This window comes from Taudactylus pleione, unplaced genomic scaffold (genome assembly GCF_031769625.1).
Source record: "Taudactylus pleione unplaced genomic scaffold, aTauple2 ptg000032l, whole genome shotgun sequence".
In the NCBI taxonomy this organism is placed as follows: domain Eukaryota; kingdom Metazoa; phylum Chordata; class Amphibia; order Anura; family Myobatrachidae; genus Taudactylus; species Taudactylus pleione.
This window is the reverse complement of record NW_028284434.1, coordinates 31,445,220-31,459,013: the sequence shown is the minus strand read 5'-3', so window position 1 is coordinate 31,459,013 and position 13,794 is coordinate 31,445,220. Positions and strand designations below refer to the sequence as shown.

At 40.6% G+C, this 13,794-nt stretch overlaps 1 protein-coding gene across 1 annotated transcript in view; it reads right to left on the bottom strand.

The window, feature by feature from the left end:
- Positions 1–13,794, bottom strand: part of DNAAF5 (dynein axonemal assembly factor 5) — a 72,151-nt gene that overhangs the window by 44,092 nt on the left and 14,265 nt on the right. The window contains exon 3 of the mRNA XM_088451976.1: positions 8,516–8,640. Coding sequence (XP_088308102.1) covers positions 8,516–8,640 — 125 coding nt within the window. The remainder of the gene's footprint in view (positions 1–8,515; positions 8,641–13,794) is intronic.

Here is a 13,794-nt window from a genome sequence, read left to right as displayed (position 1 = left end):
CCATCTACAAACTGCATGACTAAAGATTGGACTTGTTCTTTAGATACATCCTCACTGGTGCAATTACGCTTTATCCTACAAAACTGATTATTAGGAACATCCTTTAGCCAGTCAGGATGATGACTACTACTGGTATGGATAAATGAGTTGCTATCTGTGGGCTTAAACAAATTTTTTGTGTATATCTTCAATTCCTTAATATATACAGTCAAATCTAAAAAATATACATGTGTATCGCTAATAGTATAGGTCAACACAACCCCAAAGTTATTATTATCCAGGTTCTTTTGAAAAATAGAAAAAGCATCCAAACCACATCTCCATACCATAATGATATCGTCTATGTATCGATGGTATGCGACTAGACCCGCCCCCAGCTCCTGCCATACATGGACCTCCTCCCACATGCCCATGAAGATATTCGCGAAGCTGGGGGCGAATTTCGTCCCCATCGCCGTTCCGGACCGCTGCACATAATGTCCATCTTTAAAGGTAAAGTGATTATTAACTAAAATAAATTGTATGCCTTCCAAAATAAAAGCTTTTGTATCCGTATCCAATGTTTCTACGTCTAATGCTTTTTTCACTGCATTTAATCCCACTTCATGTTGGATAATAGTGTATAATGCCGATACATCGGCTGTTATTAATAGATCACCTTGTTTCCACTCTATAGCTTCTAACTTGTTTATTGCATCAGTAGTATCTCGAAGATATGCCTTGCCTTTGCAGGCTATAGACTGCAGAAAAAAAATCTATAATTTCGGATAGATTAGCTGTAGCAGATCCTATACCTGCTACAATTGGGCGTAATGGAGGATCTTCCACATTTTTGTGGATTTTTGGAAATCCATAAATGACAGGCAAAATTGGATGCTCAATTGTTAAAAATTGTTTCTCCTTTTCTGAAAATACTCCAATTAATGTATATTTGTCTATTAAATTGTATAAATCCTTTTTAATGTTTTCAATAGGATTCTTTTTTAAACAAATATATGTATTCTCATCAGCTAGCAGATCATACATTTTTTTCTCATATGTAGTGGTATCTAAAACAACTACTCCTCCTCCCTTATCTGCTGCTTTGATTGTAAGTTCTTTTTTGTCCTTCAATTTTTTCATGGCATCCCTTTCTATTTTTGAAATATTGGACATAAACTTATTTTTCCGGTTATTCTGCTTTGTATTATCACATCATTTTTTCTAGATCCTCTGAAACTAACTTCCCATATGTTTCAACAAAGTTTCCTCTGCTGCTTATGGGATTAAAAATAGATTTCTTGTGAAAATTTCTCTTCTCGTTACTGAAATCATTTTCCTCTTTTTTATCCTTATGAAAAAATCTTTTTAAAAGGATAACTTTCGTAAAAACTTTTGTGTGTCAATAAAAACATCCAAGGATTTCATTTTATTAGTAGGGGCAAATTTTAAACCTCTACCTAATAACTTCTTTTCCACTTCTGTCAATTCGTAGGAACTGAGGTTATAAACCTTAGATTCCCTGTCCCTCATATTACCTACATTTTTCATCATTTCTTTTTTCATCTCATTCTTTTGTTTCATAAGGGACCTTTTCTCTAAATATTTTATTCTTTTTCTAGGACCTCCCCCCCCTTTTACCTCTTTTTCTTATTAGTCTCGGAATTAATACTCCCTCCATCCTCCTTTCAGGTAGGGCTTGTAATGTCTCTCCCCTAAAAAAGGCATCCTATGTTTTATACCATCATGATAATCCTTTCCCAACACATCAAATCTATTATGCATTTTAAAATCCGATTGAAAACATGTTTGATCATCTCCATATTCATCCTCTCTCCAATTGTCAGGAGAAAATCTAAACTCCCTATTTCTTTCAAAATTCTTTACATTTCCTCTTTCCCCATTTCTTTTGCTAACTGACCATCTCCTTCCTGGATAATTCATCTTCCTTATTTGGATTGGTCATTTTTTCTATTTTTCATCCAATCTTTTCTCTTGTTCTTTCCTCCCTCATTCTGTATTTTATCTGTTTTCCATATTGAATCATGGAAAAATTCTATAAATGATTTATCATCTGATGAAGAGATGGAAATATCTATCACCTTTATCACATTCCTCCTTATCCCTATTATATTTTTTCTGTTTTTTTCTTATCAAATCTTGTTTCTTTTTCTTTATCCTTTCACTAATTTTTCTTTCCATTTCTATACAGTTTTCCGAATTTTTGTATGGATTTATCAAACTGTTCAATATTTCAATTTCTTTTTCTACAAAATGTATGTCTTTCTTTCTCTCCTCTATGACTATCTGCATTAGAGCAAAAGAACATGAATTTAAAACATCACACCATTCTTTTCTAAAACTTTCTGTCCCAGTGTTAAATGAAGGCAACTTTATAATACGAAGTCCTCTGGGTATAAGGCGATTTGCCACATAGGTCTCTAATGTAGCAATCTCCCACCATAAATTACATTCTTTCAGAAGTAGTTTATGTAGTTTTTTCATTATCCCTTCCAAATCTTCATCCATTACATTCTCAGTTATATATGTGTCTTTAAATACAGTTTTTATAAGACTTTTTTTTTCTTCTCTGAATTTAAACATAGCGATGCTGCTCCAAAAAACCTTTATGCTGAAACAATCACAATACAATAAGGAAAAAATGGGTTTAAAAAGAAGCGCTCCGTACTCCAGCTGTAATTTGACTTACACCTATCAGCCAGGTGTAATTAATTCAAATGAAAAACAGGTTTTTGTATATACACAATGTCAAACAGAAAACAGCGCTGTATTTGTTCAATTAGTATTCAGAGACAAAAAATCCAACGTCTTTTTGTCTTAAAGTGTATTTAAACACAGATTTTGTTTTATAGTAAGCCTATTGCTTTAATTTTCCCTGTAATGTGTATATCTAATATTAAAACGGGAATATGGATACCGAACCTACAGGGATCATAAAAGGAAGGGAAGGTTTCAGGTCAACTATGCGAAGAAAGACCCGTAGAGGGTAGAAACGCGTTGGCAGTTGATCTGAGACAGGAGCCTATATCATTCATATATTCCACATATATCATCTTGCGTGTTAGACAGAGGGGCAGAGGCATACAGGTGAGAGCTGTTTGCCGGCATATTCAGGAGCCGCACTATATTGGCGAACATTGACCAACATTTGCGGGCGAGAGCCGCATACAGATGTGAGTGAGAGTCACGTGGTCCCATGAGGAGGCGTCTAACCTGCCCTTCTGCTCCACGGGAGGTTTCTGTCCTCCCTGAGCTCGCCTTAGGAAACCTGCGTTACGGTTTGACAGGTGTACCGCCCCAGTCAAACTCCCCACCTGCCACTCGGGTGAGAGCCGAGCTCAGTATACATCCACCGCTATAGGAATTATTTTCCTGGATTGTCTCCTCACAGGACTTGTAAGATTCTTTTATTCTTATACACCTGGAAAAAAAAAAGAGTCGCTGTGCCATGTGCGTGAGATTCCTGCAGGTCCGGTAAGCCCACCCTGAACACATGCATATATTGTGGAGGAAAATATAGAAAGTGCGCTATTATTTTTTCTAGAAAGACATTGTGATTTTTTCATTATGGAAAAGGAGTGAAAAATAAATAAATTTTCTCTAAAGTTTGTGTATTAAAGTTTTATTTTATATGGAAAGATCATCGTCCTCTTTTTAGATCAGATTATGAACTTGTGGCAAAGTTTTATGTAGAAATAGATTTTTGCTGTGGAAAAGATTATCCTAGAAATTATATTGATGTTGGATTTTTTGTCTCTGAATACTAATTGAACAGATACAGCGCTGTTTTCTGTTTGACATTGTGTGTATACACAAACCTGTTTTTCATTTGATTCTACAAACAATCTGTCCTGCTAGAAACATGGTGGCAGATTCACTCGCACCTCTATAGCCTGTAAGCAGCAATCAGCCACACACCTATACCCCGCAAAGCCGTTCCAGTGGCTCTATCACTTAATTGAACCTGGACCTTAGAATGATACAGCAGAATTATTTATTTTTTAAGTCCCCCCTCCCCTCCCCCATTGTTTACTCTATTTGCACAATCTACACACAGCATATCCATTAACATTTTTATTAACAGTTTCTTATATAGCGCAGCATATTCCGTTGCGCTTTACAATTGGAACATTAATAGAACAAAACTGGGTAATAACAGACCGATATATAGGTAGGAAGGCCCTGCTCGCATGCTTACAATCTATAGGGTTAGGAGTGCATTTGCTCTTGGTCTAATTAAGTGGCTCTTGTGGCATTTGTTCCATTTATATAGAATTTATATTTTTCTTCACTGAGCAACAAATAAATTATTTTATCTCAGATCTCCCTTTAATTTCCTGATGGTACTGAATGCCATTGTCTTTGCCGGACTTCACAATGACTATACAATGTTCCTCACTGATGTGCTCCACTGGGGAGAAACAGGGACACTATTGCTTTACACCTTCACTACCTGTAGCATTGTGTAATGTGATCCCATCATTTCACTAAAGGTACTTGACATTTTTTCCAGAGCCTCCAACATGACCCGTTCCATTAGGTACAATATGCTCTGCTCCTGGACTTTTCTCTTAATTTATGATTGCTGCCACCTGCGTTGAAAGGGTTGGGTATGAAATCCCGGCTGTCTGTATGCCGCTGTTCAGAATACCGACCGCGGCACCCTGACAGCCAGAATCCCGACACCCATAGGAACTAAAGGTAAGATTTTTTTGTTTTTATGTGTGTTTTTTTCCCTATCCTAACCCTCCCTCCCCGGTGCCTAAACCTAACATCCCCTGTAAGTCAAATTACAGCTCCAGTACGGAGCGCTTCTTTTTAAACCCATTTTTTCCTTATTGTTTGTAGAATCAGTTCAGGGATAAATATTTATACATAAATAAATAGATATAGTATGTATGTATTCATATTTATTACACACACACACACAGTAAAATGAGTATTGAGCACATCAACAATTTTCAAAGTAAATATATTTGTAATGGGGCTATTGTAATGAAATTTTCACCAAATGTCAGCAACAACCCATGCAATCCACACATGGGAAGAAATCAAACCATAGATGTCCATAAATTAAGTTATGTGTAACAAAGTCAAATGACACAGGGAAAAAGTATTGAACACATGAAGAAAGGGAGGTTCAAAAAGACATGGAAAGCCAAGACACCAGCTGAAATGCACTGACAAGGGGCAGGATTGCTTTCTAATTACTGATAGATTTCAGCTGGTGTCTTGGCTTTCCATGCCTTTTTGCACCTCCCTTTCTTCATGTGTTCAATCATTTTTCCCTGTGTCAATTCACATTATTACACATAAATTCATTTATGGACATTTATGGTTTGATTTCTTCTCATGTGTGGATTGCATGGGTTGTTGCTGACATTTAGTGAAAATTTCATTACAATAGCCCCATTACAAATATATTTACTGAGAAAAATATTGATGTGTTCAATACTTCTTTTACCCGCTGTATGTGTGTATATATACTGTATAATATATATATATATATATATATATATATTTATATTTAAGGGAATGCAAAGCAGTACCAGTCATGTTCACAAGTACACATAACCAGCTTACATGTACAAACGTCAATTCACAGTGATGTGCATCCAAGGCTGTTACCATTAGGAGAATCTAGGCGGTTGCCTATGGCGTCAATACTGAACCCATGACATAATGGACTTTATTCAGAGTTGCACACAATTTGCATCTAAGTGAAAAATCTGCCTAGGAAAAAAATTATAATTTTGCTACTTATGCAGAGCTGGCCGCAAAAATGAGATAATAAATCAGATAAGCAACCTTCATACAGTACACTATAATCCTATTATTAGATCACAACCACCGAGTTATACCATATTGCATAGTAGGGTGTACCTTAAACACTTTCAGCTAATCAGACACGAATATATCAACAGCTTGCAACTTGCATCAGGGGTAGAGTACCTGCAAGTCCCCCCCCACTACCCATCCAAACCTTTACAGAGCCCATCACACATGACTACTGTGCTTTCATACCTCTAGCTGTTATTATTAGCAGCAGTAGATTGTAATGGCTTCAAACAAACCTGTGTGCACGCATTCAAGCAAGAGAACATTAAAACAAAAAGGTGCTCAGCCAAGTAAAGGCACCTGAACACACATTATAATAAAAGATTAAAGTGGTATGTTTGAATCCATAAGCTTTATTTATAAAATTACATGCAATGTGGACTTGACAATGGTTTATTGATAGCGCGCTAGATGGTATGCACAGATCATTGGGAAAAACTCCGCTATTGCTCTTGGAAAGTTGCAAAGCAAATAGCTTTTAACAGAAGGCACCAAATTAGCAATGAGGAATGGATGGCGAGATTCGGGTCACCGCAGGAGTGGATCGGACTAGTAAAATCTGCAGCTGTTGAAGAAACCTTTAGGAAAGGAGCTGTCAATCATAGCTATGTTTCAGAAGTTAGAATACTTTCAAGCTCTGTACTCAGGCCCTGATTCAGAGCCGGACGCTCTGACAGAGCGCTCACTCTGAATCAGGGCCGGTCTTTATTTATTTATTATTATTTTTTTTTAAGAACGGCCTCCTGGCTGCTCGCATAGCTGTGGGTGACCACCCACAGCTATAGCGAGCGGCCAGGAAGATGGTCGCGATGGTGAAGACCATCGCGACCATCGGGCTTGCGACGAGACCCTTGTGGTAGGGTCTCGTTGCCGCAAGCCCCAGAGAGATTTCGGCTCTAACAGAGCCGAAATCTCTCCCACTGATATCACTCGTGAAGTCAGGGGGGCCGCCCCCAAACGGAGGCGTTCACATGGGAACGCCTCCGTCTGGGCAGCCCCCCCCCCGGTCCGCCCACCAAAGGGGGTGTGCTGTCACTCAACATCGACAGCACGCCCCCTTTGGTACGAGACCTGGAGCGACAGATTGCCGTCGCTATCTGGGTCTCGCGCATGCGCACGACGGAGCCGGCTCCGTCGTGCGCATACGCTCTGGTCCACCATCGACCTGGTTGCGAGCGCTCAGCGCTTGCGGCCGGGTCTGAATCAGGCCCTCAGCCTTTTCTGGAGCTCTAACAGAGTACTATGTAATTTATAATAACTTAATTGCTCAGTAGGAATGTTATTTTGTGCAGTTGTTTTGCAGTTTACGTTCCTTATATATTATTCATTCTAGCACCCTGCACCTGTCACAACCCGTGCAGTTCCTCTATCCTGCCTGGGGTGTCACTCTCTGCTCTGGTGCTTCTAGCAAACTCTAGTATGTAACTTAGCAGTTTGTTGCATTAGCTGAGTGTGCAAGAAGCACTAGAGCAGTGAGCGACACCCCAGGTAGGAAAGAGGAACTGCACAGGTTGTGACAGGTGCAGGGTGCTAGAATGAACACCAGTATACAGTCTGTCACTATGGGGGCAATGCAGAGTTGAACATGCGCCTGTTGCAGAGTGTATCTGGCATGCACAGAGCACATGCTCGGAGTCTAAGCATGCACAAGTAGAGGCGATGCAAAGTCCTACGCATTACAGTCGTATCTATACGTCCAACTGAAGGAGTGGAATGGGTCGTTCACATTTAGACAGAGGGGGCGTGCAGATGGAATTGCAGGCTATGCGAAGATGGACGGTACCGTAATACACCTGATTCCAGGCATTTTGCACAAAGTATAGGCTGCTGCCAGTGTGCACTAATGATGATGATGAGGATGATGGGTATCAAACCAAATGTACGAATAGGAGTAATCCGCTCACAAACATGCACACAATTTTGCATATGGGCAAATTAGTTCCATGCAGTCAAGTAGCACTCAACTCTGCATCAGGCCCTATGAGATGACTGCGTCCTTCTGACAGTGAGATAGAGGATAATGGGACATCCATGCCAAAAGTTTTTACAAAATTACAGCGGAAGAAATCACTAAATGAGAGAGTAATGCACCAAAGTCGTGTGGGGAAACCAATGCTCTGCCTACATCTAAGCCTGGGGATCAATAAAAAGAAGAATCATTTTCTATATAGTGCCTTTCTCCAAAAGGACATTTGCAGAACAGAACCTATAGCAAAGCAGCCACATAGGGTGCGCTACGATAGAGTGAGTTACCGTAATACAAAATATTTTACTGATAGTACAAGATACCCACAGACTCATCAGATCAGTGGATTGTTCAACCTACCCACTAAAGTCCAGGGAGAAGCAGCATTCTTGGGCGCACTATATAGGTTACAATGGATGGGATGAGCAATATATGGAGCTACAATAAACCTTGGGGAAATACAGAAGAGTACAAATCCTACTACTGCACACATCACAGTAAAGTGTGAATTCTCCCAGAAGTTATGCAGTTTTACGTCAAGCCATTTATCTTCCCCTAACTGCTTACTACTCTTGTTATTTTGTGTGAACAATGATAATGGTACAAATTATGTTAAAGCAAATGAATGGTGGACTGAACAAGCAGTACCTCCTCATACTGCAAAACCCTTACAAGCAAGTACCAGTAAATACACACACACTTGGTTCTTACCCAATATCGGGGATCTCATCCGTAGTGCTGCTCAGCAGAAGAGGGATCAGTTTATGGAAGTATGAATATCTATCCCTGAGCTCCAAAAGCCAATTACCAACTACAACTGTGACCGCCAGCCGAACCTGCAAGATAAAAGCATTATACAATGCATCTATATCACATCAGTACGCCAACAGGACTGCAGAGATCAGTGTCTCAAATAGCAGCTAAACTAGGTGTTATCATACAAGCTCACTTTGAAATAGCCTTACACAGTAAGTTTTAGCTATTTGGACTGATATTTTTTTACAAGATACAGTCATACCCCTTTCAGACATACGACCAGGGAAATTTCCTGCTCAGACCCGGGAATTTCTCCTGTGCAAATTCCTGGGTATTTGGTCGAGACCCCCCTTTCACACTACAGTGTCTACCCGGGAAATTCCCAGGTAAACTCCTTTCAGACATAAGCAGGGTTTTTTTAGTTTTTAATATTACCTGCCTCTCCTCTGCCCTTCCTAACCTATCCCCTCTCCGGCTGCCGCTGATGATGTCATCATCATGCAGCCGACCAATCACTACAGGCACTTTATTTTATTATTAAATTATTTAAAAGTGCCCAGGTGGTCCAACGGGAGTGCGGGCGGCCCGCTGTGGCAGAGACCAGCCGACGGGTGTCCCCGGCGTCCGTCGCTGGGGTTGGTGAGCGGCAGCGCTAAGAGTCGTATAGGACACTCTGCACTACCAACTCAAAGCAGCAGCGCTGAATGTCCGCGCTGCCAACTCAAAGCAGCAGCGCTGGGCATCCTATAGGACACTCTGCGCTGCCAAATCAATGTAAAAGCTGCTTGGTGCAGCCCGAGAGTAGTAAATTCCCGGGTAGCACCATTCAGACATAAAGCAGGGTAATTTCCCGGGACTCAAGTCCCGGGAAATTCCCTGGTCAATTTAAGGGTCAGCTACCCAGGAACGTGTTCCCGGGTAGGTACCTTTCAGACATACGCGGCAACCCTGGAATTTGGCTGAGGCAGGCCAAATTCCCGGGATTCTCGGCATGTCTGAAAGGGTTATAAGCCTCCTGTGTAGCAGCCAATTGGCTGGCAGGAGAAATCACCCCTACTACAAATGTATATAGTAGATGAGACTGTATCACAAGCTGTGGTTCTGCCACTGTCACCAGGAATTCAATGGAAGAAAAGGTGGTGAAACTAGGTGACATTAAATGCTGCATACACCAGAAAGAGGAACCTTGGCAATCGTCTGCAGGCAGGGGCTGGTATAAGTTGGAGCAAAAAAAATAAAAAAGGATGGTGCTTACATTCATTACTATGACGATGTGTAAGGTGCCTCAGTTACCCGTATCACTGGACAATGGGGAAGGCAGAACAATACATAAAACAATGCCATACAAGGTAGGTAAAATGAATGCACACATGAATAAGGTGGCATCTAATCTCTTTTTGGGGATGGCCCTTTTTGCTTTAAGCTTTTTTGGGGTAGTCAAGGTTGCATGTCGATATCATTTGACAGAACTGGTCCTCTACTACCATCGTTCGGCAACATTTGTATATCAAGATGTTAAAAGTGGTGCTACATTTATAAAGCAGTCATGGCTTTGACTGGACCAACACAGATTGATCAACTTTTAAGTGTTAAAGAACGCTAAATAAGACCATTCCATGTCTCCCCTGGAAAGGGAGAGGTGGGGGACTAAAAGGAGCAGTCTCAGCCCCTAGAATCAATACCCAACAATCCTTGTGTGATATCAAATTACAAAAGGAAGCTCCAAAAAGGTACCAAACTGCATGGGATAGCAACATATCATCCTCCAGGATAACACAACATAGTGTATTACATGAAGAGGTCTTGCTTCTACTACAACATTGTATTTCCTGTATTTAGAATGTATTGTATAATTATTTGAACCCTAAAGAACTACTCCACCAGAAAACATCATTTTGGGAGTAGTTTCAATAATAGATGCAAGTATTCCTAGATCAACCTACATGGGATCTCTAATCATACATGCAAACTGGAAGCATCTTATCAACTCAGGGCGGGATTCCTTTGTTTTGGGGTAAATCAAACTCAATGTAGGTGTAAGTATTCTATGATAAATTACTGACCTCCTCCCAAAACTTGATGTTAAGACTTGGGTGAAGTTATCATTTAAGGATAAGCCCTGAGAACTATTTTAAATGAACAAAGTTTTCTTCTAATGTCACTATTTCAGTTAGTTAGTTTAACCTTGAATTCTGGCTAGTTTCCCAGACTGTGCGGATGAAATTCTCACCCACACCAGGATATTGTCATCACAGTAAGAATCATACTATATAGAGCAGAGACCGTATCATGTAGGTATCATACACATACAATATAGGCTGATCCCAAAATAGCTTTTTTAGTTGCCCCACTCCAAACACTGAGCAAAGAAACATACTCCTGCAATTATTCAGCAAACTATACATGGGATGGCCATCGGTGGGCTGTCCATCAATGGTTCCATCAGCGATTACCGTCGATGGCACATAACCATCTATGATGAACCACTGATGGTTTGCACCCCTGCATGGCCACCGCTGCTGGGAGGCATGGCGGGCCAATCAGAATTGGGGGCGGGACCAAGCCCCGAGCTGTCGGGGGGAAAGGGGATGCGGCATCGGGTCCCAGTCTGCTATCAATGGCGGATCAGCGCCATTGATGGCAAAACCATCGGCAGTTAACCATCGATGGTTATCCCTAACCTATACTGTACTTTACTTTTAGAGAAGAAAAGACGTAGAACTCAAAACTTAAGACGTGTTGAGAAGCCAAAAAAAAGAAAAAAGTGTCAGCACTGCGTTCTTGTGAGCAACAGCATAAATAAAACCAAAAGTGTACTTTATTGGTTATTGTATCCAAGTGTCTAAGCCAGTGGTTCACAAACATTTATTGAGTCCGGACGCTCGTCTAGAGTATCAGTATTACTAACTTAAGTAAATTGTGCTTACCGGTCATCCTTTCAGTTATGTGGTGGTGGACAGGGTTGAGCTTGTTTGTCCACATATTATATGATTGGCTTTCGCCAGCTCTGGTTTTCCTCTCACAAGCACCATAAATAATTTGATCCTATACCAACAACTTGTGGCTCCTCTGTTTGGGAACCACAGGTTTATACAATAATAAAGGTTTGCTCCTTGCATTTCCATGGTCCTGATCCTAAGCACAGTACATACATTTTTTTTTTATTAAAAATTGATCGGGCCTCAGGATCACTAATCCCTATTGCCAGTGTACATCTGCAATTCATACACCAGGGGGCACAAATAACCACATCACCATTTATGCAATAAGCAAACAGCAGAAAATAGGCAATACATACTCATTTAGCAAGAAGAGCGTTTGTTAATATAGTAGAGGTAGTATATTTGCAGCGCAATGTCCCTTTAATGTTTCAGGACTAGAAATAAAAACCATAGGTTTCATAGAGAAAATAACCATATGGATGGAAAGCTACAGTATTGCCCCCAATTAACAGTAGATGATGCTATTACTAAATAACAGCTTGTTTGTATTGGGAATGCTGGAATGATGAAACTGTTGGATGTGAGTGAAAGGTATTTGCTGGCATCTAAGGCTTGTTATGCCAAACATCCTACTTAAAAGCTTCCTCCTTGGCAGGCGCTACTTCAGCCCACTCGCTCTCCGCAAACCAATCTAACGATGGAGAAATCTGTGACAACAACCTCATTATAACCTTTATAAGATGTGTGGGGGAAGGAATGTAGAGTATGATGGTACAATGGACCGGAGTACGCAGACAGTACGGGTTATAGTGACCCCAGAGCTCGCAATCTAATATTTGATTCCAGAGAGATATTAAAATCAAACATATAATGAAAGAGAACAATTAAATTAAATTCTTGAATGGTTTTGAAAAAAGGCAAACAGATACGTAGAAAAAAAAGTGGATACCCACACACACACACATATAAAATTATCTGCATTCACATCTTCCATAGACAGTCGATAATCGGGGTGCTCCCCACTGGCACCATTCCGGGTCCAGATACCTACAATCAAGTCAAAAGACAAAGGGGCATTCTGGTGAGTGCCCCTTTATTTGCAAGTATATATATATATATATATATATATATACATACACACACACACACACACACACACACGCGCGCGCCAAGGTAGTTCGGCACTCAGGACAAAAAATATAAATAGAGGGTGCCCTCCTATAAATTGATATATACAGGCTTTCTTTTTTGGAGGCCGCTCTGAATCAGGGCCTCTGTTTGGTTGCTACAAAAACTTTGGCCATCACTTGCTACTATTTGTGCTGCCTCTGTGCTTAACAGATAATCTTAACAAACACTGTTAATGTCAGCTTACCTCTCTAATAATGTATTTCTACCTTGGCTCTTTTGCCTAGTCTTACATCATCTAGCTACTACTACACTCTACTCTAATATTCAATTTCTGTTCCCATCAAATCTCCACTTTTTCTAAACTCTATAATATATTGTTGTTGTGCTGACACTGTACCTCATCCTTACCATGACCATGTTGTCTTCAACTCCTCCCTTCACTCAGTTTCTAACTAATCTTTTGTTCTACCCTCTGATTCTACCTCTATCCTTTTCCCCTGGTCTCCTCCACCTCCTCCTATCGCCCCTTCTCTCTCTGCCTTCCTCCCCATTACTCCATTTTCTTTATCTTATACCCCCCAAGGATCCTACTACCCCACTGCTAATCTCTCCTCCCTCACTTCTCTCCCTGTCACTTTACCCCACCTCCATCCACATCTCCATAATTTCCCTCCCTGCCCACCTCCCACAGGTTCCCTCCTAGCACAGGAGCCCGAATGATCCCTACACTCCATTCACCTCGGTCTCCCAAAGTAATCTCCTCTCCACGCTATTGCAACCCTGATAATCTCATTCACATTTCTCCTATCAACTCTGTCACTCTAACCTGTGCCCTCTGGAATGCCAGATCAGTCTGTAACAAACTGGCCCCCACTCATGACCTTTGCATCTCCAACTTCCTGAATCTCCTTGCCATTACTGAATCCTGGATTTTACCCTCTAAATTATCTCTTACTCCCCACTAGGGCAACCAACACTCGGCTGCTTATGTGGGTGTAAAGGTCGCTAATATAGCAATGTTTATTATACATGTCCATGTCCTGCTGTATTGTAAGTCACTTGTTACTTATTTGTTTATGTACTATGTAAGGCGCTGCGGAACACTTGTGGCTCCATATATATTATAAATAATAATAATATAACATTACTGGCAGATGTTTG